At 33.9% G+C, this 26,271-nt stretch overlaps 1 protein-coding gene across 4 annotated transcripts in view; it reads left to right on the top strand.

Moving 5' to 3' along the window:
- Nucleotides 1-26,271, top strand: part of osp (myosin phosphatase Rho interacting protein outspread) — a 394,176-nt gene that overhangs the window by 299,940 nt on the left and 67,965 nt on the right. For all 4 annotated transcript variants that reach the window (XM_089634040.1, XM_089634042.1, XM_089634041.1 and 1 more), the window contains exon 4: nucleotides 20,483-20,671. In XM_089634040.1, coding sequence (XP_089490166.1) covers nucleotides 20,483-20,671 — 189 coding nt within the window. The remainder of the gene's footprint in view (nucleotides 1-20,482; nucleotides 20,672-26,271) is intronic.

Genomic DNA, 26,271 nt, shown 5'->3' with positions numbered 1-26,271 from the left:
GTAGTCGGGATACACGCCAAACGCGCGCCCAACATTTGTACACGGTTGACATATGTCACATGAGAACGGGTCGCTTCTACGATTCGTTCTTAAGTTCAACAGCTCGGCTGTGGAACTGCCGGCCTCTGTGTTTCCTCCCTCCTATAACATGGGACTCTTCAAGACCATGTTCACTCCTTCCTCTCCATAAAAAGACCCTCCACACAGCATCCCCAAAGATGACATAGGCCCTGAGGGAAATTATTTTCTTCAGGGCCTCCTGTGTGGAGTTAATATAAAAATAAAAAAAAATACCTCTGACGAACTACTCTTTATTTTTAAATTTTCGGTGTACGTGTATTGAACGATTGACCTTTATTATCTTTATAAATTATGAATAAACTATCTTATTTATTGATTATATTTTGGAGTTCAAATGTCGCTTTATTTATGAGGCTAAGTCTTTATTATTATTATATTTTTTTACAAATGTTTAAAATAATGTGACCTTATTGGGGTACCCCGTTCAAAGGTGACATTGTACAATGGTTTTGCGTGTGAATTATAAATTATACATCAACACACTCGTTATTCCATTTGCATACCTTTTGGAAATTTTGTACTATAGCAAAGTACTGAATTTCTATTTTGGTCAATTTGAAACACGTAAAAAGTAAACCTTCAACAAAATACAACCTTAACCATATTTTTTTTTATTCTCATTATTACCCACATTTTGCTTGTATTTTTTGCCGGTAATTGAACAAAAAGCATGAATGTCACCTTGGATTTAACAATTAGCGGTGTTTTGTTTAAATCCTTTATTTATCCGTCGCGACGTACAATCGATTATCATGCATTCGTTCCTAATAAACTTTGACAGAAAAAAGCCAATAACTTATCTACCGGACCTACCATAAACAACGTCATGCTGAACGAGTACCTACTTATCTCGTCCTAATGAATGGTAATCATAGACAAATGATAATAGCGTATTAATTTCACATTGAAATCACGAATAATTTACCCATCCATTACAACTACGTATTGTCAAGATATTTACTGTATTCTTTCAAGGGTATCGGGTGTCCCGGATACTCGATATCTTTTTTCGTTGACCGGTGTAACGTTGATACGCGCAGAAGCCATATTTATGAACAATATAAAAACCTTTTGGATTTATCGTTCGGTTGTGTTTATTTTTTTTTCACACACGCTCCTTGCCGTTGTGATGTGATTTTCTTAATTGAACCGAAACGTAAGTTACCATACTTTCGAATTCAAGAGATAAACCCTCTATGAAAAAAAAGTAATTCGGCTTTCATAACGTATTCTATTTTTTCACACTTATAGTTTTAAAATGTACATCTCATTTAGATTTACAAATTAATGTTTTAAATAATTACCTATGTCCAACCACAATCCTCATAGATTTAAAAAAGGTATTTTTTGTTTAAATTAATCACATAACATCGTACATTTAAGTTAGATTTTTTTTCTAATTGAATTTCGCCTGGCAGTTCACCAAATATCTTCACTGCCCCGTACATGAACTATGTGAACTACTTTAAAACTTAGTTTAATCTCGTAAATGTGATACCGCAAAAGAAGAGGCTCTGAGCCGTTGGGTTGGTTGTGTGACTGAAGGTGGTGGGAAGGGAAGGAGATCGCTGTAAAAAAACTGGGAAGATGCTAACTATTCAGATCTTGCTACTAAACATAACTGACGCTACCGTGATTTATTTTTGGGGTATTATTCCGTGTTGCGCTACCTCCTTCTTTAGCCAACGTATCAGACAGCATTATAGTGTCTATCATCTGATCCGAAATGTTGGCTGAAGGAGGTAGCGCAACACGGCATAATACCCCAACAATAAATTACTATAATTATTTTGACCGTCATAATCTCAAATCATAACTGACACTATTTCATGCAAAATTTCAATAAAATTTTAATTATCAAGGGCGATATTGAGTGTCTTAAACTTTTGTATTTTCTTTCAATGTATCGAAATCCATTACCCCATCGACTACCGTAAAAAATCCAGTTACTGATCAGTTAACGTTACGTACCTGCTTCAACTTTATTATTATTAATAAAAGGTTCTCCTAATAAACGCATAATTTATTCGACCTTATTCCGATCATTGTGTGTTGGAGTTAACGATATCGAATGGGGTTATCGCATTGTTACTGGTGAATTTAGTAACTGTACGCAGTACAGCTTACGGGTATGTTTTAAAGCCTGTTATAAACTTTTTCAGATTCGGTAATCCACCGAGTGACGGTTGGGCACTTTTCTCAATCGTTCGTGATACTTTCGCGAATAGTTTTTTTTTTACCTTTCGGGTAGTACATAAAAGAGAATGAGTTTTATCTTATATACTTTATCACGTAGTATTATGTTTGTGGTATTTAATAGATAAAATAGTAGTTACTACACTCCATTTAGGATCACCCTAGGGCGGTTCAAGTCTTATTGATTTAGACAAATATTTCAAAACCTGTTACATAAATATGTTATAAAACGTATCGAATTAGATGCCAAACGAAATGAGTTTTAAAGTATATGGATTAAGCCTATTCGTAAATTCAGTCAAAACCAAATGTTATATAATGTAATATAATTTCGTAATTTAAAGGAAAAGAAAATTTCACTCTATAATAATAATATTTGGATTATTTGTATAGCGCCGTACAAAATCACCACAAGGGCGCTGTACAAATATATATTACATTTCTATAATGATCTATCTATTTTATTACTAACTAAAGACTAGTCAAACTATTTACAATTTATGGCTTACAGATTGCATCCAAATCTATAAATATAATGCATTTGATTAACGAACTTGATGCTCATATTATTATTTATTTATATTTTCTACAGGCAGATAATAAACAGGAACATATGTAACATATATGTATCTTTCTATATTTAAAAAAAATACATAAGGAATCCTCCATACAATATGTGTGATGCAAACAATTAACTACCGGTAAATAACTAAGTATTCTTTGTAGAGCTGAACTGAAATTGTATCAACTTCGTCAATTCGTGAGTGCTGTATTTTTTCTTTGATTTTTTCCAATTGAATTCCCCCCTTATGATTAATTAACTTGGTTATTAATTTTTATTTTTGATTTAGATCTACTTTGATTTCAGTTGTCATTCTATATTTTCTGATACATTGAAGATCCGTTCCTTAAAATGGCCAACCTAAATCACGTTCAAGCTGTCACGTCATATATTATAGAACGAGGACCTGGGATTGGTGACCATACTTCTTTTGAAAACGCTTGTATTAATTTTAATATACTTTATTTTAACATGTTATAACAGTATGATAACGAAGGCTTCGCGGTGCACAAAACTTAAACGCGTACGTTGTCTCATTAAATTGTATTTGGGTTCGCAAATTTAAATTTATGGCCTCATCATTTGAATGAAAACTCAAAACAGTGTTATAATGTTTCCTTTGATATATTTATTAGTTTTTGGAAGGTCTTTAAAACTTTATAGTGATAATTACAACTTCCACCAGGTAGAGCCCATTTATTACATGAAAAACCATTTTTTTTTGTTTTGCGCGGGAACCGAACCCGCAACCCCCCAATCAAAGTCAAATACTTAGATCACTAGATAAGATACCAAGGCACTTGCAATCTGTAAGCAAAAAATGTTTTTCTTCGTTAATATTTTATTTATACTTCTTCAGTTTCACTTTTCCAAGGGACATTTTTTATTCCCTTGTACAAATGAAGAATTCACCGGGCACTCGAGGAACTTTGAACGGTGTCCAATTTGCATTTAATGCAGCTCGTAGGACAGTTTAAACGGCATGCAGATTGGTTTCAAAGTGTTTTTGCGTGTTCGCTTCAGCATTTTTTAAGATCTGGTCAACGCACAGCCGCTCGGTCGCAGGAATCCAACCCTCGTCGTCGCTGGTGCGGACTTCGAACTTCCTCTATCAATGGCTGGTGAGGCGTGGATAACTCAGTAGTTACTGGTATGCTGTATCAAACATTCTTCAACTGAATGCCGACTATGACTATTTTTTCAATTCTCTGGATATATTTTTGTACTTATGGTAGCAAAAACTGTGGCGGCAGACTCGAAATAGCAAAACTAGAGTTACAAAGTTTTTAAAGTGCGAATTTCTACAACCGAGATGACTCTTGATCTTCGACCCAGAAATTCAGTGAAAAATTGAAAATCATCGCGTTGACCTGACTCCTGCAATAGTACGATGAAAGCATAATATCTGCGTCGTTGAAATATAATAATAATAAAATACATGGTAGTTAATTCAACGACTGGACTTTTCATGTATTTCTGAAGATTGTCACGTTGAGGGGATTGAAATTTAATGGAACGCTTTTGTATTCATTTCGAGAATCAAAGTATAATTTATAGTCGTTGTTTTGTTAATTGGTTCAGTTCCCGCTGATTGTACTAATTATTAAGTCTGACCTAAAGATTTTGTTCATATTTTAAAACATCTTTAACACAAAACCAAATTTAGACTAATTCAACATAATGTTACATAAGTCCCACGAGTTTCGTTTCTCGGAACAACTATTGTCCAAGAAGTCTGTACCCCGCTTCACTTCTATCGGCAACACCGCTCCATTCACGTATAACATAATTGACAAACCCACTGAATTCCTTTGATCACGTGTAGTACCTCTCGTTACATAACCTGAATAGATTGGTCCGTATTTCGGAGTCATTGTATGCACCAGTAATCAACCGCACATGATGCAACACTTCAAACTGGAGCGTCCCGTCATGATTGACTTCCATCGGTGAAGAATTGGAGATATCTGTTGTATGTTCATATTGATTTGCAAGGCATTACCGGCCGTATGACGGTGTGGTTTCGTATGTGATTTATACGCTTTGCAGTGATGACGCAGAGATGTAATTGCATCAGCATGACGGTGGAGATTTTCTATGATTTGGAGTCATTTGCTTTCCGCAGTGCTTGCGCGCCGAGCTGAATGTTTGTGATATCTTGCATAATAGTGTAGCAGTTCAATGTTTAGATTATCCTAGGCAGGTCCGATTGGTTTTCACGTGGATCGACGCTTATGTTATGAAAAAGTATTTCCTGAATTTTTAGTAATACCCCTGGTGTTAAATTCTCGCATCAATATATGTATATTGCCATATTTTTTAGATTTTGACTATGAAAGAATAGTGACTTAATTTGAGATTTGAATATTGAGGATCCGATGCAAAACACTCTTACGTGATGCATACCTTTTATTAGCTAGCGCGTCTGAGTTTTGATTATGCATATTTTTATTTTTATGAATACGTAATCGACGGGAGTTCGCGATCGATGAGATGATCGAGCGGGAGGGAAGATGCCCGGGGTCGTTGCTCTCGGCGGGTTTGGACCTCTGGATCCTTTTGTTGTCCCTTCAGATCATCGCAGACTCGAGTTTTAACGAACACGAACAATTCAAGGGAATGTTTGAAACTATCCAAAAGTCTAAGAAATAAACATAACAGTGCTCTTCTCGTAAAAATCTATTTTAGAGACATATTTCATCTACGATTATAAGGTTTCGAAACTCGGACACAGTAACCAGTTGGTTAAAAAATGAATAGCTTTATAAGGGAGATAATTCTTGATTTTTATACAGCTATGCTTTTATTGTTTAATTGAACTATGTGTAAATCTAACCACTTTTCTAATCATTGTTGTACATACGGCATACTGATGAGCGTTGTTAAACTCTTGAAGGAATAACCGATTTTTTCACAAAATTTTATCTTTCTTTGGTTTAGCGCTTAACTCTGTAAAATTGTTTCCGTTAAAGTATAAATTGATCGATTTGATGATATACCTTGGCTGGGAAAATCTTACGTTGACTAATTCTTGTACGTATTTAAAATTTTGCACGATTTTACGAAATTTTATTTTTTTGATTTACGAATTTAATTAGCTGATTTACGAAACCATTATTTTATTTAGTTTGCCGTATAAAATTCTGTTTGGCTTGACTCGCAATTGATTCATGAAATCTTCGTTTTCGCTTTTTGCAAATGTTCCAAATCACGTCATGATTTTGACAGTACAATGCCAAGGATTGAAATAACAGGTGGCGCCGAAACCGGATTTCATCGTCGGTGGTATCTGAAAACTTTACTGTACGAATGATTAATACGATGTAAAGCTCCTTAAAATTTACGTATTAGAGGGACGATAAATAAAAATGTCGTGATTTTTACGTAGGTAGCATTTTAAAAAAGGCGAATTCCGATCCTGAGCATTCGAGCCCGAACGCCAAAATTTATATTGACTATATAAAATTTTATAGGCGTTTGTCTGAAGACGTTATTTGGGATCAACTTGAGATAAATGCGCGTATAAATTATATCGGACTGTGTGTCTGGATTGGCTTCCCAGTAATACGTCCTTAAATTCACTTTTTTTGTTCTCGCGGATACCATTATTATTCCGAGCTCGTAGTGCATTCATCAGTTTTACCTCACCTTTTAATTAGTCGGCGATTTTCTTATTACTTTTCAAAGCGTGCCTTATAATTGTAATCATAATAATGCCTCCGAAGGATAGAACAGCCATAATACGATAAAAAATTACATACGTTAACGAGAGAATACAATATGCATGTTTAAGTATGGGCAGTTGCATTGTGATATTTATATTCGGGGATCTTAAAGATCGAGAAATCATTTCAAAATACCTAATTTACTTTTGAACAATCAATCACATATTGTATTACATATTTCAGTCAGCCTTCAACATCTCTACATAATTTTCAGATAAAATTTAAATCAGACTCTCTTTTACAGACAACTTTGCAGAATTCTGAAAGTTTCCCACTAAGTGGCTCCCCGCGGGTGAATAATTGCACTGTGACGGGGAAAAGCAGAAAACAGCATCGGTTTATTCCGTGGAAGGTTTATTCTCTGTTGCGGCTAACATTAGACATAGCCAATGAACAAGTGGCTCGCATAACCAACGTAATGTGCCCTCTAAAAAGATGGCATACTTTTTTACCGGGGAAATAAATAGCATTCATTTATTGTCGGCTGTTTTCAGCCTTGAATTTTATGTCAATGATTCTTGGAATAAAATACTGTTCCCATTCTCACTACCTACTGTGACGATTACCACAATTTCCACTTGTTGTCTCCATTTTTCAAACATCTTATTATTTCATCATTGCTGACGACCGTTATCATGAAATCTTCGAAATTATCTGTGTTGTGCACCGAGATGGTCAGCGGTATTTTATGGCGATGCCAACTCTTTTATAGTTCCAGTAGAAAAACTGTTGATTTATCCATCGCGTATTGGCTTCAAAGCACTAATTAAACTGCGTCTGCATTATTTTCTATTCATCGCCACAAATCTTCAACTGAATTAAAAACTCCCAGGAATGCCAAGAGAAGTACAGATCGACTCCCTATCAACTACCCACTAGCCACCGAGCTTATTTGTGATCACGTACGAATTATAATTTATAATGACCAACGACATTGTTCTTTGTCGAGCATCTGTCTCGCTGCTGATCGCACTGAATCAATGTTTGTAACTAAACCAACTAAAGGATTATTTCCAATTAAAGTATTTGTCTGGCTTTGTCTTATACGACTGTCCCAACAATAGCCAACATAAATCAAGATCCAATTTAATCTGCCAAGGGGCAAATCTCTAAGCTGCGTTTTTTCACTTTATAATTCGACAGACAAACAAATCATCTTTTATGTCTGCAAATCGCACTTACTAAACATAACCATATGTGCAGATTACGCTATCATATCTTTTACAATTTCATTTCAGATTTAATAAATTTATCAAGGGAATGAGGTTTTTTGCGGCGTGGGTGGAGAAATCTCTATATTGTTATTTGATAATCGCGTTATAAAACTGTTTTCATGTGTCGCTTGGCAGAATCTGCGAGATTTAGTATTTGAGCACTATTTTACCGCTTACCTCGAGTCATGTAGATTCTGGATGTGGGTGGAAGTTGTTATTGGGCTAGTATTTCGGCTAAGTGTACATTTATTACTGTCTCTTATCTAAAAGTTCTCTCTTGAAATTTATCAAATTTCGTTTACTGTTTTCAAAACGAGCTATTTTATTATTTGGTTAAATGACACGTGAAATTTATTACTTCTCAATGTTGTTTTATTTGTTGATCTTGATAAACAATTTCATGAATCGTATACGCCATAAATTACTCCGCATATAAACTTCACACCGGTGTTCTGTCCAGTTTGGTTCTTTAAAGCCCTGGGCATAAAACCGCCCCTCCTGTTTTTTCAAGTGTAATTTGTTTTAGAGTTTTATTAACGACATTTTTAATTGCTTTTAATGAACCGTCGGGTTTCATCGAAGACAACATTTTTTCTGTCCATTACGCTTTCCATGTTTTCTGGCGTCACTAATGAATCCTAAACATTACCAGTCTCGTGTAATGGGACTATTTAAGCGTACCATCTTTTTACTTACAACTTAAGGCGATGCCATACGTAGTAATGCAAAATCATGTGTTTTTGGTTTAAAAATTTGGCCTAGAAATGTTTCAAATGCTTTAATTAAATACTGCGAGTAGAATACATCTTGGACTTTGAAATAATCGAGTACTTTTTAGATTAGTCTTTTTATTAGCCCAGAAAAAAATTATGTATAAGAATGAAAACTGCTTTAAAGTTCAAAATCTCCTACTTACGAACCCATTTTTGGTTGTGATTTTATTGTATAATGTGGCAAATTAAGATATTTATAAAATGATCGAAAAAAATTAAATATTTATGCCTGAACATCCACAAAATAAAATAAAAGGCACTTTTTAGCCATGTTTTTTTCTTGCATAAATCAAAACAGGCACCTGGTGTTAAGCTGGAATTTAAACCTTATCGCCATCTACGTAAGGGTTGTTATTGATAGCGGCTCAATTTAAAATATTACACGACGTAGTGCATCGCCTTAACGCTTTTTTGTCATAATAGCGAGGAAGCACACAGTTCCACATTGGAATTTTGATACTAAACTTGATACACACCGGTGAAATACGAAAATGGCAAAGGAAAGACGAAAGTAGACTTCAGCACCTATATTGGCTGATATAAGCCAATTGAATAAGATAAATAAATGTTATCTGAAATCGTTTTGACGCATATTACGTACGTTAGAACACAAAAACCAAGAATCAAAATCCAAAAACCTTAAACTATATTTCTAAAATTTCTCTCTTAATTCGTTTGGCAGTATAAAGGTTACATCCAAATTGTTAAAAGCTAAGGCAGAGATTCTGGGTTCGATTCCCAGTTGAGATTTTAATCTTTTTATTTTCTTTGTATTGTTCTGTTTCAAGTTTCGTTTAGATTTGTTAGTATTATCTTCTTTTCCAATAATATAGTTGTTAAAATCGTTTATAAAAATGCATGAATATCAACTTTAAAAAAAATCTAGTCTATTACCAACATAAATGGCTGACTTTCTCAGAAACAACATTTTGCGGAGTATTTTGAAAGCAACCATATATAATATGATAGTTAAGTATTCTCTAGTAAATTAGTTATCAGTGTAATCTGAAACAGTAAAAGACAAGCGAATAGCCGCTCCGTTTAAGCCGATCAGAAGAATTAGCATATTATTATGAATACTGTGATTACCGGCGGTAGCAAGCGGCCACCACTTGCCTTCATACGTTACTTTCTGCCGTAGAAAGTCAGTTAATTACAATCATTGTTATAAATGCGGGCATTACAACCTTGATAGTTATCGCGAAGAAACAACGGAATCTATCGGCGGCTCAGTTTATTAGACATAACAGTGGATATGGGTGGTGATTACTGTATGAGTACAGCTCACTCAATACTTGTTGCTTTATTCTGAGCAAATTTGAAGATACACTGGTTCACTTCGCACTTGAAGTGAAATGACACTAAACTGCGCTATACGAGTGTAAATGCCATGTTATTACTATTCATTCGGGAAATGCTTCACGGGAAATGGTTAGCGTTAAAAAATAATTTTAAAAAGTGAATTAAATATTCCGAAAATGGAGTAGATACTTAATATTTCAGGCTCGCAATGTCATTGACTATAATGACAAACTTAAATAAATATGTATTTAATTTATATATCAGGTTGACTGTAAATCTCTTCTCATAAACTTAAATCGTTGGTGGCTTTCACCCATCCGAAACCATCAGTTCTCTATAGGTTTTCAAAGCGGGGCGCCATTCGATTATATTGAAATTCTAGTCACCCTCCAGCCGTGCTACATCAAAACCTCCTAGATCATAAGGCCGGGACACTGAATCAAATCAGCCTCCTAACTTGTATGGAAACCTCAAAAAAAAAATTTTTTTATTAATTTTTTAAATTAACTAAAACATTTAAAAATGTTTTAATAAATAAATAAGTTTTAATTTAAGAATATAAAAATTTAAACGAAATTTTTTGCAGAATCTCATACAATTTAGGAGGCTGCTTTGAATGACTGTCCCGGCTTTGTGATCTAGGAGGTTTTGGCTACATAACCACAAAATAATATGTTTATATTCATATAAATAGATAATAGTGCATTTATATTCCCGAGATGCAAATATTATGTTATACCTACATATCTTTTCTATATTATACATTGTATCCGCAAACTAGTGATGCAAGCGGGGAACTGGTGAATCTGCATTACATTAGAAGTCGTTACCATCAGCTGTTAATTGTCTTTTAAAATGCGTTGAAACGTAGATTCGGCTCCAAAAGTTTGTTTTAAGGTGAAGCTTAGTGCCAAATCACTATTTTGATTAATCTTTATAACGAATTGGTATACATTATAAATACCAAAAAATATGTTTTAGATGAATTGAAGGTTTTCTTATCGCTTCGCTTGATTAGAATACAAATAAAAAAAATTACTCAATAAAAAATATAAATGCAAACTACTAAAAAAATATATTTTTTTAATAGAAATGTATGAACGCATAATGAAAATAACTTTAAAAAATACAGGATTATAGCCAAGATTATCTGTGACAGTTTCACTTAATTAACTTTTATGCTTTCTTATAAAATTATTTATAAAATAAATAAAAAACAGTTTTTTGCTTGAAATCGAACGTTTCTATACTCCGTTTGTCAAGCGATTTTAACAAACGATATAAGGTATACCAAGAATATACATGCACATGTTTGGCTTGTAGCTTCCTCTTAACCCTATAATTGCTGGAAATAAAGAAAAAAAGTAAATATGTAAATATTAAAATAATTATATTTTTGGTTCTCTATATAATATAGATTCTCCAGTTACTGCTTGTACCTCAGGTTTCCGGACACCGTATATACATTATTACAGCTGAATTAAAATACATTTAAATCAGTGTCTTAACATACATTTCAAACGAAACTGCTAGGTTACAATGGATGTTATATTTTGGTTTTAAAAACATCTCAGATGAAACGTACAAACAACCTGGTTATTTCTGCTTTGAATGTATGTCCGAAGAAAAAAAATCACTTCTCTTCTTCACTTCTTTCGTTTGGATAATAAATTCGTAGAACATCTGCATACGTACGTACTTTTATACTCCAATTTCCCGTACGAACTAAGAATTAGATAGCTGCTCTCCATACTCTAATAAACTGGAGAATAATGTTTAATTAGAATATTACCTTAACACGATGTGCATACACTGTATGAAGTAGAACGTTATCTTTTACTCTGCGTGATTTCGAACGCGTATTATTTATATCTCTAAAAATGTAATATAATATTTTTTAGATCGTAACATAAAAAAGCTAGTATTGCTAGGGTTATTTTAGGTCGTTCAAAGGACGTAGGCGCTTTTTATTAATAATTTTGTCATTGAGGTTGTGGAGTAAATACGAATGAAAATCACTTAAATTTTTTGTGAGTTTTGTACTTAGATATGCAAATAGTTTTATCTGTGTTTAGTGACTAGTTCTAGACAGCCAGGTACTACCTAATCCGCTTTCTTTCTCTCTCCTACATCCCGCGAACTTACAACCTTCTCTGCATTCAGCAATTGGGACTCTAGTGAAATATACTGTATATATCTGAGAAAAAAGAGCGTGGTTAAAATTATTTGACATTTAAATCGAATTATTTTTCAATTTATTGGAAGAACTTTTCAAGTTTAGATTAAGTTAAGTTAACAATAAACTGATTATTCATTCTAGAATAGAAAATGTAGAAAAGTTAAAATGGCGTCCCATCGAAATTAAAAAATGGATAGGCATATCTGAGTCTCTATCTAGATTAAAATATATTCGGATAGAACTTTGAAATCATACAAAAATGAGAAAGTAAAAAAAAAAATTAATTGATTGGTAATTCTTCAAATCGAAATATTAGATTGATAGAACTAACGGAAAGTAATAAGGCCTCGATAGCTCAGTGGTCAGAGTGTTATCCCGGTATTACAAAGGTCCTGAGTTCGATGCCCAGTTGTGACCGTCACGCGGAGAAAACTTACCGAAACTGGTCAAATTATTCGTTTTCCCGTAAAAACGGGACTGGAGGCCTATAGTGAATGATTTATAAATTAAAAATTTCTTAACAAACTATTAGTAAAGTACGAATATGTTACGAGGTAGTCGGAACACGTGTTCTTACAAAATATAATATTTTCGCATCTCGCCACTATATTTATTCGGACAAGGTTATCCGCGTGAACAGGTGTTCAGATATATTCTGAATTACTAATATTTTAAATATTGAAGACAATATTAGTGATTTCTAAACGAAAATCTGAAACAGAAAAATCAGAAAAGGAAACGGTCACATCTGGGACTCGAACCCAGGACCCTTGTCTTTCCGGGACAGTGCTCTACCAACTGAGCTAATGGGACCCTATTCCCTTCGGTCACTTTTAACTGTATCATACTTCGAATAAGAACTACTAACATTGTCTTAATTTTTTCACCGCACATTTTTATTGGCAACTATCTTTATGTATGATCGCAAGATTCAACCCGAACTAAATGCAATCCAGACAGCGTCTTTTTAGATAAACCTATCTAATTTTTTATTTTTAAAAAATTTTAAAAAATGAAGACAATGTTACCACCATGTCGCTGTTAAAGGACTGCGTTACAGCGACTTTAACTCGACTCCGTATCTCATTCCGGTACAAAGATATTGCGTTAAGTATTCCTCAGGCGTCCCTGACCTCTTCTACCATTTTAACCACTCTATTAGCACTCCTCGCACTAATAAAAACAAACGTTGAAATTTTCAGCGACATCGGATTACTTTTTCGACTACTTATCGAGTTTTGCGAGCACAAACATACCGGTGGTAAAGTGCACTGACTTCGGGAGGTGATTCTACATGATGGTAGGAGTAAAAAAGATTCAAAAAATTCTGAAATATGAACTTTTAGGTGTACTTTTCAGGTAAAAACGTAAAATTGTTACTTGAAAAATACCCCTAAAAGCTGGAATTTCGAAAAAAGTAATTTATGTTTTTTACTTGTACTATCAAGTAGAACCACCTCCCGAAGTTAGTGCACTTTACCCCCGGTCACCATGTATATTAAGAAGAAGATAGTCTTCAATGATTCATTATTTTTGTTTTCATAAAATTATCATTGCTCTACCGAGCCATAAATTTTCATCTGTGTACCATTGTTTGTATTCCTTTACGAACGCCGAAGATATGCAGGTACTGAGTGAGTACTAAGTACGGTATGGAGATAAGGTAAGGTAGTTGGGTGAATCTTCCGCGGAAAGTGAAAGCCTCCCGCGAAATGTGCCCGCTCTCTCACGGCCGGCGGTTGCAGCCGGCGGCAGGCAGCGGAGTATAACAATTAGTGACCGAGGTGTAGGCGCTTTGAACCGCCTAGGGTCACCCGGCGATATGATAAAGCGAAACGAAATGAAAAGGTCAAACAAGATTATTATTATCTGAACTGTGAAGCTGATAGTTTGTGCCTCGCTGAAAATTTACGAACGGTGAGCTTTGGCGTCATAAAATTTATCAAAGTGACTATTTTTAGCTTTCATTGTTGTTTCACTGATTCATTCCTACTATGGATCTTTTAACCATTCCTATTTTATCATTCCATTGGTGGATCTTTTAACCATTCCCATTATATTATTCCAATTATGGATCTTTTAACCATTCCCATTATATTATTCCAATTATGGATCTTTTAACCATTCCCATTATGGATCTTTTAACCATACTCATTTTATCTTTTCCCACTGTGGATCTTTTAACCATTCCCATTTTTTAATTCCCATTATGGATCTTTTAACCATTCCCATTTTATCATTCCCATTATGGATCTTTTAAACCCTCGACTTATTTGTTTGCTTTTGGGAACAGCTCATGTAGGTATCGTAGAAATCCTTGTGTGACCTTTACTATCATGGTGAGAAATGTGATCTAAACCGGTTGACCGGTCGGTGGCTGAGTACATCGTGTTTTGGTCCCACCCAGGCGTAGCGTGTTCAATTTCTCGGCTGGCTATGTCGTCCATCACAACACAAGCAACATTTTCCGCTAACTGTAGTTTAAGGAGATTTTCAAATATTGTCTGGTTATTCGTAAACCGGAAATGTTTGTCTGTCAGAAAGAAAAAAAATACCGCGACTTATATTCAAATCTAAAAGTTAACCATTAAAACAAAGATTCCGAACGTAATTCAAAAAATAATATTAATAAAATTTTTTACATGATACCACAAAACAGTGAGGTGATCTTAACGTTTATAATACATTTGTCTTATTAGATTTGTGTGTGTTTTATTTTTTTGTTAGCTATTTTAGTTGAAAAAAACTGAAAGTTAACCACTTTTAAAACATTATTTATTTAAATACATGCGGCACAACATAAATATAAAGTTAAAGCATAAAAGTATAAAGTATACAGTATAAAGTTTAAAGTATAATATGCCATATAAAGTGTAAATGTTAAATATAAAGTTAAGTATAATGTGTAAATTATAATATATGGTACAAAGTGTAAGGTTAAAAATAAAAATTTAAGTTAATTATAAATAATAAATTATAAAAAACAAGTATAAAAGGTAAGAAAAAAATATGTTAATAATGAATTAGAAGAATTATTTGCTAAATATGCCAAACATAAATAACATAAATGGTTATCAATTATCGAGGTAACGATAATGTAATCAATAATGTATGCTTACTTACTTATCTATTGATACCTGCGGACAAAAAATAAATTAAGCACTTTTATATGATAACAGACTTTCGTGGTCAATTTCAGAGTATTTATTACCTAATATATGCAAGCTATATATTATTGAGTTTTGTTCGGCATTAGTGGCAGGATTATTGCAATAATAAGGTGAAATGAGTCGATTTGATCTACTAGGTACATGGTAATTTATGAAATATAATTATTAAATAATAGTAATATATCTATGTGATGCCTTCGTACAATCAATGGATCCATTTTAAAGTACGAAGCTGCCTCTGTATAGTTATTAAATTTTACAAATGTTCTGTAACAAAGGTATTTTAAGAATTTGTTTTGAGAGAAGTATTTCGATATTTTTAAACTATTATATACTGAGACGACCTGCACAGCGTAGTTGTTTAAGATTTTGATTTTGAATGGGTTTTCCCCCTTAAATGTTGATTTTGTTGCCTTCAGATATATCTTAGGTAGGTACACCATAATCACAAAAATGTTACAAAACCTTTCCGCATCTATGAATGTTAAATAATAATTAATGTGTACCCGAGAAGAATTAAATCGATGGTCACCCCAAATGGTGGAAATATTGTTCGTGATTTCGCGATGAGGAGCATCTTCCTCGGCGGTGCCCCTTACATAATCCTCGTGTAACCACTCCGCAATCACGTTTGGGCGGGACTGCGAATGACTGATGATGATGCGATCGCCTTACTCGGCAATAGTCCGCGGAATCCTACAACCGAGCCTTATACATATTTATAATGTCAATTTCAAATTAGAAAGTGATGAAAATTTCACATATTTCATACTGATACACGGTGAGAGATGATATTAACAATAAAAAATAATATTTGCATCGTTATTTTTATGCAATAACTTCAAGAAGTCAAATAAACATGTTGTTACGTTAATTTATGAAAAAAATGTTGAACAGTCAAATGCTAATTAGGATTTTGCGTGTCTTTGACAGTAAAATGTATTAATTTATTTTTTTATTAATTCATATATTGTTCATTGTACCAACATTTTGAAACAATGATTATCCTTACATCTAAGTTGTTGATTGCTGCAATTACTTATTTTTTCCATGTAATAATTCATGCTATGATACCTTCATCATAATAATTTCGTTGTGTAATTTAACAAATTACGCTGGTGTATGTCTGCATATCATTATTTCGGTTAAGTATCACTTTCTCTTTCAATTATTATCTTCGCGATCGTTGACTGGGGATAATTGATCCCTCGACCTCGTGCTTTAAATAATGTATGTGAGATTGTGAGCTATGTGAACACAACTTGAACTACATAATATATTATAGAACAATGCAGGCGTTTTTACAACAGAAGTCTTTTAGTTAATGGGATCTGTTGTGAGTCATACCTTCTTGAACTGTTACATAGTTGACTTTTTGCTAAGGAAACTTTAATGTCTTCTATTACGTGTGCTGTATGAATAATGTGAAACGTGTGCGTGTGAAATCGTTACGATTAAAAATTGCGGGTTTTAATTTTGTGTACCCGTGCGTTGATGTCTCTGGTATGTAAACTTAACGAACTTGGAATTTATTCAAACTTTTTAAGAATGTTGACCACAAAGAAACTTCATATGAATTTTAAATGGCTTCTTTACTGTAACCTTGGTCCATAGTTATCTATATACTTATATTTTGTCAATTAATTATGCCCGTGTAGTGATAAATTTCACCTCACGGGCGGTTTACATACACTAGTCGTTGAACACGGTGTTTCAGTAGTTTAAATTATTTTGACAATTGACAGAACAACAAAATTTCAAGGACATCGAATGCCGTCGACAGTTGACACACTTGCTTAGTAAAAAAATGCGTAGGCTTGATGTATTTATTCATCAAAATGCGTTTTTCAATCATTTTTACAATGTGTTGAACATCACTTTAAACTGAATCGTTAAATTTAAAGAAATCGGAAAAGTGTGTAATAAATTCAAAGTGTCATACTATTTTCCTGTCATTTTTATTTCTTTAATGCCTTTGCTCGTATAATATAATGATTTGTCTGTTGTTATCACAACAAAGGGTTTTATTTCTTTGTTTTGTTGTTATTTGCGTCTCCATTATGTCGTCCATTGATTATGTTTTATTTTCATGAAGAAAGTCCAAGCCCCTGTTTAAATCATTCTTGCCGATCTTATGAATAAAATACCCGCAGCGTTATTCGTACCGAGTCCCGGCGGTTGCGAATGAATTGAAACAAACAAAAAATGGTATAAACAATAATAATTGCTGTCAATCCAAAAGAACATTCTAAACATTTCTTTTGTTCGGACTATGTGCGTTTGTGGATTGCCATTTTTCAGAGTTTCCCAAAACAACATTGCAGACAATTTATTTGAGCCTGCTACGTTCTAGGAAAAATTAATTTAAGCGTCACAAAATATTTGCACAGCTTTTTTTGAAATTTCTTTGGTCAATGCGCTTATTTTCAGCTGTCGTTACCATCAAAAGTACCTATAGAGCTACAAAATATAATTATTTGTTATTTTCTTTACAAATCTCGGGCGAAACCATGTAGTAAAACTAGTAGTTATTGAGAATATGATTTAAAAATTGCGAAATTAATTAAAATGTTTTTGCTTTACTCGTAGTTATTTTGATGCGTATTTTGATTAATTTTTGTGAAATGAATTGCGTTTCGTGAATCACGCCGTGAGATACGACACGCGTAAGTGACAAATGACACCCGCAGAGGTCGTAGAGGGTCCAAACGGTGGAATCCCCGCACCCACGCGAGGGTCCCGACGCAGATAATCAGCAGATCCTGGCGAGATTCGACCTGAGCATCTTCCACGGAACCTGTTTCAGTCACTCCGCCCCTCCCCCCTCGATTAAAGGTGGTTGTTATCTGAAATGGGCTGACACTGCGGAGACGTTTCAGTTACCGGAGACTGATGTGGAACCGGTTTTTTTATCTAGATAATTTTGGAACCGGATCCTTAGAATATGGCCCTTTCTAGAGGGGAGAGGTGGAATAAAAAATTCTGAGAAAAGGAACCGGTTACTATAAAAAAATTGTAATGCTCTTAAAAAATACGAAATATATTTAAATATTCCATTTTATAGAAACTGGTTCGTAAAATAATCAGTTCTTTAGTAAAATATCATCGTGACAGTGATAGCAGTCGCCGGGACAGGTATATCGACTATCTCTACTAGGGATGGCTGATATTTGCAATGAGCTGTCATTGCTGTTCCAGTTACCGGAACCGTTTCCTTACAATCTTGTCCTTTCATAGGGGATAGATGGATTGGTTAATAGATAAACTTTGGGAGCCGGCATAATACTATTTTTATTTTAAATACATGTATTTTATTAAACTTTCGTTTTCTTAAATGAATGTATGAATGAAGTATAATCTTAAAAGTGAAAATTAACCCACTTCCCGACATCTGATCGAGCTTAAACTCGGTAGGTACTATTTGTCGATGACAATGCATTCTACCAACTCTTGATGGCAATCACACATAAAAACGTGGACGTTAATATACGAAATAAATGTCGGTCCTACCCAATTGGTATTTTGCTCATTTTTAGTGCGACTGGCTCCAGTCCCTTGGGAGGAAGGTTCAATCCTCAATCAAACCAATATTTTTTATATTTGAAAAGACATTTTAAAAGCTCACAGTAGTTAAAAGCCAGTCCCTTGCGAGGAGGGTTCAAACCTCTGGCAAACCAAAATAACTATGTTTAAATACATCTATTAACAAAAATAGATGTATTTATTGCTGTAAAAAAACTTTGTTTCGTTCAGGCTGATTTTATACTCATTGTATTATTTAATTTTTCCTAAAAATTTCAACATTAACCTGTTTCCGTTTATAATAATCGTTTCATTAGAATAATATAATCATCGGTTCCAGCGATAGCAGTCACCGGGAGAAAGTAACCACGACAGAAATATCGACCATCTCTACCCTCGAATATATCCCATTTCCTCCCTACTAGGATGAATCGGTGACCTTTTTGGACTTATTGCTCTCTGTTTTTTCTACTCTCATTTCTTGCTGGCAAACCAGGGTTTTAAACCACTTCTAACATAAAAACGAGACACATATTTTATAGGATTCGCTGTTATTTATTTAGTTTTATACGACCGACGAAGGAGTAACCGGTCAACTGGGCATTCACTCGCAGATTTATGTGCGGGACTCTTCGTAAGGATTACTCACAAACTGTCATCTTCGTTTGGTAAAAGTCATTTTTTTGAAAAACTTGACCTACTAAATGAACCTAGAAAATAGTAATAGATTGTTTTGCATCCAAATACCTATTCTTTGAATACGATCAAAAGAAAATTCACCAGTAAGATATAATTATGATATTGCTAATGAGCTCTGAGGGATTTTGATCCAAATTTAAAAACATAAATCAAAGAACTGAATCAATAAACATGGGATTCCATTTCAGTATATTGATCAGCAAAAATAAGATGTTAACTCATTAAATGATAATAATTTATTAATGTCTACAATAAGCTTCTAAAATTATTTTTATTAAAAATAATATTTTGAACTATTTTATCTGTCTCTTGAGGATACTTAAAATGCTTCTAATTATTATAAGAAAATTGTATTATGTTATTTTTGAGGCTGTATGTTTTGAGCTATTTCATCGAGCAATTGCATATATTCTTACATTATTTTTATTGTTCACTTGCAAACGATGTATTATGAACCTGTATTATAATCATGCCATCTGCAATTTAAAAACTTTTCTTTTTTTTCTCTCTTTTTTGGATATTATATGCATTTAAATGCAACTTTATATCTTATAATTTTTATTCGAATTTACAGATAACATCAACAAACACTTATTGTCTCGGTACCACCTTAAAGCCCATCAGGGCGTTTATAGTTAATAATCAATGAAATCAATACATTAATTAATCGCTATGTTTTAGAATATATATTTGCAATGCAGGATAAATGCTTTCAATTATATTGTTTTTCTGGATTACAATATCCTTAAAAATAATAATATTATTTTTTGTATTGCGCTGTACGATTTAGTGACCACAAGGGCGCTTTACATTGCCTATTGTATAATGCAGCCGTTTGTTTTTAATTGGATATAAAAATTTTTAAAGCCAGTTTCTGACCTCAGACTAAATGGCAGGTGGTTCCAAGAATCGTTAACCATCTTCCTGAATACTTTGTACATAATCTTTCAAGATCCTTTGAAATTGGCGTCGCATCAACTTTTCTTGGGATACTAATGCCATCCTTTTCAATTGCCGTGTTCCCGATCCAAATAATGACAATTGACCTTTTCGTTGCAGCCGGACACGGTGCCACAGGCATGCGTGGACATGACTCTCGTACTGGAGGTGCGCGACGCCGACGAGGTCACGGGCCACCCCTTCAGCCTGGCCGTGACCTCCCCCGACAGGGTGACCTTCGTCAAGGGGGCCTCCCGTGAAGAGGCCCGCTGGTGGAGTGACGTCCTTTCCGTCTACCCGAGGAATAAGGTGAATATTTATTTGCATATTTTTTATCATGATTGATGAGACGATGGTCCCATGTCATTAAATATAGATATAAATGTAATATGTATTTGGCACATGAGGCTTAAAACCTCCCACTAACGACATATGTTGCAGAACGGTATGATCTTTGTTTCTAGAACCAGTACTTGCAATTTGGAATTCCAACATGTGTTGAATTAACAAATTGAACATACTTATTTTAGCGTTCAGGCGTTCGTCGGTACGTGTCTTGAAATATCTTTAACTTTATTTATTGAAAAAATCAGAATAACCAAGTAATTCCCGACCTCCCTCTTCTCCATCTTCTTCATTTTAACACTTTCTTTAGTCTCACGATATTAACTACCCAGGGGGGACACGCCATATCTTCATTTATATCCTCTTCAGATTGATCGAATTCTCTTCAAAAAATTTTGAAACTGAAATGTTCACTAGGTAGTTTTATTATTATCATGAAAAACCGACCTCACTCGAAAGGTTTCCTAAGTATTGTTAGTATTATTATTCCATTATATACAATTATTAAAAGGTCTTATTGTGAATTATAATTGAAACCAAATGCTGCCCTTGACAGTTTCACTTACTTTTTATCTGTTTAATTAACATTTTTTTGGAAATACAAGCTTACTTTTAGCTTAGCATAAATTGCATTAAATAAATCCCTTACTTTTTCTATCCTATCAGATCAAATTAGAAGGGTTTATGTAAAGGTGTAATCCTTTAGGTAACCATTCGAAGAGGATTCAAACAGATTGGAATAATTTCACGACTGTCACACGAAGATAACATTTAATTAAATTGGGATATGAAGATTATACGTTGTTTAGATGGATCGAGAAAATATTCACGTTATTATATTCGATCATCAATAAATAATATTTTTATTTCATTATTTCAACGTCATTTCAGGCCTTTTAACTATATCCTATTATGTGCAGATAAAACATGATACCAGGAAGCAAAATTGTAAAATGCGTAGAAAGTTTATCATTTTTTTAAAAATAAAAGTCTTAAATTCACTATTATATAAAATCATAAATTGTATGCGTAATTGCAAGCCGGAGGTCGCGGGTTCAAATACCGGCGTGCACAAGTAAATTATATTTGATTAATTTGTGTATTTTCATACTCATTTAAAATAATATACAGTATATTTGTGGAACTCACAGTAGCCCTGGTGTAAGACCACCATTCAGAATTGTAATGTTGCTTGAAATGGCTTTGGCCGTATTCAGGTACTTCCCCTCCTTCCTCTTCCCCATTTCCTTGTTCTCCCAACTACATTCTGCCTCACAACATACCGCAATTGGGGATGCCATAGTCTTTCTGGCTTCAAACGGTTTGTAGCAATTGAGACTTGTGTGCGGTATTCACATTAAAAAAGGCACTACCGAAATAATGCGCTATTTTTAATTTGCCTGACAACAATAGCTTGCAAACGTAAAATCAGCCATTTTAGAAAAAAACGTCATTTGAAAAATTTCGTAATATTCAAATTTATGCTTTGTACATCATGTGCGAATTGTTGGACGTTTGTCAGCAAAAATATAATAATTTAAAAAGCACCTATAAAAAAAAATTGTTATAATTTTCTTCCCATCATGCCCACTACCCGTGTATTAATATCACGAATTCGAAAAATAGCATTCCATTACCCGGCGCGAAAAAAAATCTGCCAATAAATAATTTATTGTTCTGAGAAATGTAATTGGCTTTGGAGATACACTGGAATGAATGCGGTACCACTTTTAATGATAATAGTAATTATTATCGAGTTCCTAAAGCTTATTCAATATTACGCTGCGTATACACACGCGGGCCGTACTACCGAGCTGAACCACGACTTATGGGAAAGTAACTAAGCAACTGCAAATGGTGCGAAACGCCGCTTGCGGTTGCTTCGTTCATTTCCCGTAATTCGTGGCTCGGCTCACGTTTCGGTTCGCAAATGTATACGCAGCATTATATTCGTTATTTTGTCTCTCGAGCGTGCTCAGATATATTCACCTCTCGCTTATTTACAAAATTTCAAAATACTTTTTGTAATTTATTTGTAGTGCATATTTTGGAATAGTGCATCTGACCGATATCTGGTAATGATTATGAGTAGATATCAACACTATTTTATCGTTTTTTTTCTAATTGTGTAATTGAATGCCCAAAATCCGAGGTGTTATCGTCTGGCAGTCAGACGGATCGAGTTCGATACTTACAGACTTACTGCTACCCCATTTTCAACACGAGCTACGCTTAGTGTAAAGTTCTGTGCTATAAATCTTTCGGTACACAATTTATTTTTAAAAGAAATTGTTATTAAATTATTTATGTTAAAATTGTATTACCTGTAAGTAATAGTTTTCAACACATGCGTTAGTGAAAGGTGGTTATAAATTTTCATGGCTTAATAAATAATTCATTGATATTATTTTGCCGTAAATTGTCTATTTTATTGCAAACCGCTCGTATTCCGATGCATGGTAGCCCTCCTAGACTTCATTAGCTTCTCGGCGAAGTTTTAGAGTGGGCAAGAAAGGCTAACCGACGATATAATTGCACTAAATAGTTGAATATCCCATAATTAGAGCGCTATCGAATAACAATGAGCGCTGCAATTAGTAGCGCTGCAGCTGTTGGCGTTACTTTAAATAGAGCCATCACAGGTTTTATTGGCGCAGCGCCGTATTTCGCAGAATAACCATCATAAATACTTCGCCTACCGCATTTCTTGATGGTGTATATAGCGGGAGTATCTGCGATCGATTCAAGGCCTTGTTCAGACGAGACGGTTTTAGTAGCGCGATGCAGATGCGCGCTATTTTTAAGTACATTTTTGGAAATCGTCGTCTTCGTGGATTTCATCAACTCAAAATTCAATAAAAATCTTTCTGATACGAAATAAATTAATAAAATTAACTCAGAAATGCACAAAATAATTTGCAAGGCAGATAAAAATATTACACCTTTAAATTTATTTATACGATGAGAATGCCAACATTTTTATAAATCCCAACCAGGAATTATTAGATTCCTGGTCAAATAAAATTTTACACGCAAAACACTTCAATTATCTCAACCAAACGTGTGTTGACAAATTTTCGTCAAACAAATGGTTGAGTATTGGAGAGTTGAGCGCAGAAATAGAAGGATTTATGCTTGCCATTCAGGATAGAGTCATTAATACTAAAAATTATAGGAAGCATATAATCAAAGATTCAAATCAAATTGATGATTTATGTAGAAAATGTTTGGCTTTTCCGGAAACTATAGAACATATTATATCGGGATGTTCTATATTAGCACCGTCCGAGTATACATTTAGGCACAATCAAGTTTTAAAAATAATTCACCAAAGTTTGGTAATTAAACATAACTTGATTGACTGCCGTAATACAATACTATATTATGAATACGAACCAAATTCATTTTTAGAAAACGAATTTTATAAAATATATTATGATAAAACTATACTAACAGACCGAACGATTAGTCATAATAGACCCGATATAGTTTTACATGACTAAATTTAAAAAAATAACTCATATCATTGATATCGCTATTCCAAATTCCTGTAATATTCAAAAATCTTTTAATGAAAAAATAAGAAAATACACAGATCTGAGAAATGAGATAAAAATAATTTGGCAATCTCAAACTATAAAAATATTACCATTTGTTATTTCGGCTACTGGCATAATACCTAGCTCTCTCATTAAAAATTTAGGCGTATTAGATCTATCAAAAAATTTATATATAAAGTTGCAAAAGTCGGTCATTTTGAATACATGTAGGATAACGAAAGATTTTTTAAATATTTATTTTGAGGGATCAGTAGGATTTATAGGCCCTGTTAGAAGTTCTACTGAGCCGAACCCTCTGATATGAAAATATCTGGAGTCGGTGAATTATTTTCCCATTTGATCTCTGGTGGGTTGACGTGTTGTTCTTGTATTTATTATGCTTATATAATGCACTTGCATAATGTTGATTGACTAGATGATCATTTGTGGAAAAGTGTGTGGAAGGGTTTAGTTTTTCCTATGGGGAAGATTTAACCCGGACATAAAATCGGAAAAAGAAAATATATATTGCACAAAGGGTTTAGCTTAAAGGCGTATCTTATCTCTTACAGATAACCTAATTAAACAAATACATTAAGTTAACAAGTAATTATATTAAAATTTGATCTTTATAAATTGTAAACAATGCGGAGAAACAGACAAAAGATCAAATAAAGAAGAAAGAATGAAAACAAGGCAAGATTCAGAAGGTTTAGTCTGTTAGGGTTAAGATCAAATATTTTGTTTTTTGTCAATCAAAGGATTGTTATTAGTGATACTTGTATTTGTATTGGAGCTTGTATTTTATGTTACGTGAAAGATTGTAACCTATATATTTTACTAGCTGTACCCCGCCACGCGTTGCTGTGGCTCAATCTGTCTATTCAAATAGAGAAACAATAGCGCGTGTTGCTTTTACGTCCAACAGATGTCGCAGTTAAAAAAACATGTCTTTACAACAGATGGCGCTCTTTTTACCTGTCACAGGTGACATCTATATAATATATAAAAACACACGCGTATTCGAAAGCAACGTTGTGTCAAAATTTCAAAGGAATCGGAGAAGAACTTTTGGAGATTTAAGATTTTGAAGAAACGAACTTTAAGGCGAAGCTTGATGCTAAATCACTATTTTGATTAATATTTCTAACGAATTGGTGTATATTATGAATACCAAAAAATACGCTTTAAATAAATTGAAGGTTTTCCTTTTCGCTGGAGTAGAATACAAAAAAAATTACTCAAAAAAAAATATAAATGTAAACTACTAAAAAAAATACTTTTTCAATAGACATGTATGAACGCGTAAAGGAAACAACTTTTAAAAAAATACAGTGTAATAGCTAAGATTATCTGTGACAGTTTCACTTGATTAAAGTTGTTGCTTTCTTATAAAAGTGTTACATATTGAGTCACGAGTTAAGACGCACACAGTTTCGTCGCGCGTATTTTGTTAACGAATAATAATAATAAATATGTCTAATAAGCAAAGCATCGCAGTACTGGATGATTGCTACACGCAACTATCGTCAATGAAAACTAAAAATCTCGAACAGGAGCGAATAATTCGGCAATTATCGAATGAAATAATCACTCAAAATAATATCATTTCGCGGCTCGTTACGAGTATTGAAGTCTTTCGGAGTACCTACAGTGCGAATGACAAGGTGATTACAACGCGATCGAAAACAAAAATCAACCAAAATTCAAACTCAGGTGAGAATATCGATACCATCTCTCTCACACCTGCAGTCAGCCAGCCTCGTTTGGCAAACAGCAGTGAACCAGTTACCGTTTCCCCTGCGCCCGCCCCCGCCTCCGAGTCGGTTACACCGGCTGAGAGCAGCGGCGTTAACGTCAAGCAAACCCCCCGCACCGAGCCGCCCTCCTGCCCATTGTTATCATACAGTGCCGCCTTACGCAATAAAAACAAAATTTTAGTCGTAGGAACCAATGACTCGAGTAAGATTAAAGTAATACCCAAACAAAAATTTATTATCGTTTCACGCTTAGATCCCGACACGA

Source organism: Hesperophylax consimilis, chromosome 8, assembly GCF_061612785.1.
Source record: "Hesperophylax consimilis isolate HC1 chromosome 8, BYU_Hcon_1.0, whole genome shotgun sequence".
NCBI lineage: Eukaryota > Metazoa > Arthropoda > Insecta > Trichoptera > Limnephilidae > Hesperophylax > Hesperophylax consimilis.
This window is presented reverse-complemented; position numbering and strand designations above follow the sequence as displayed.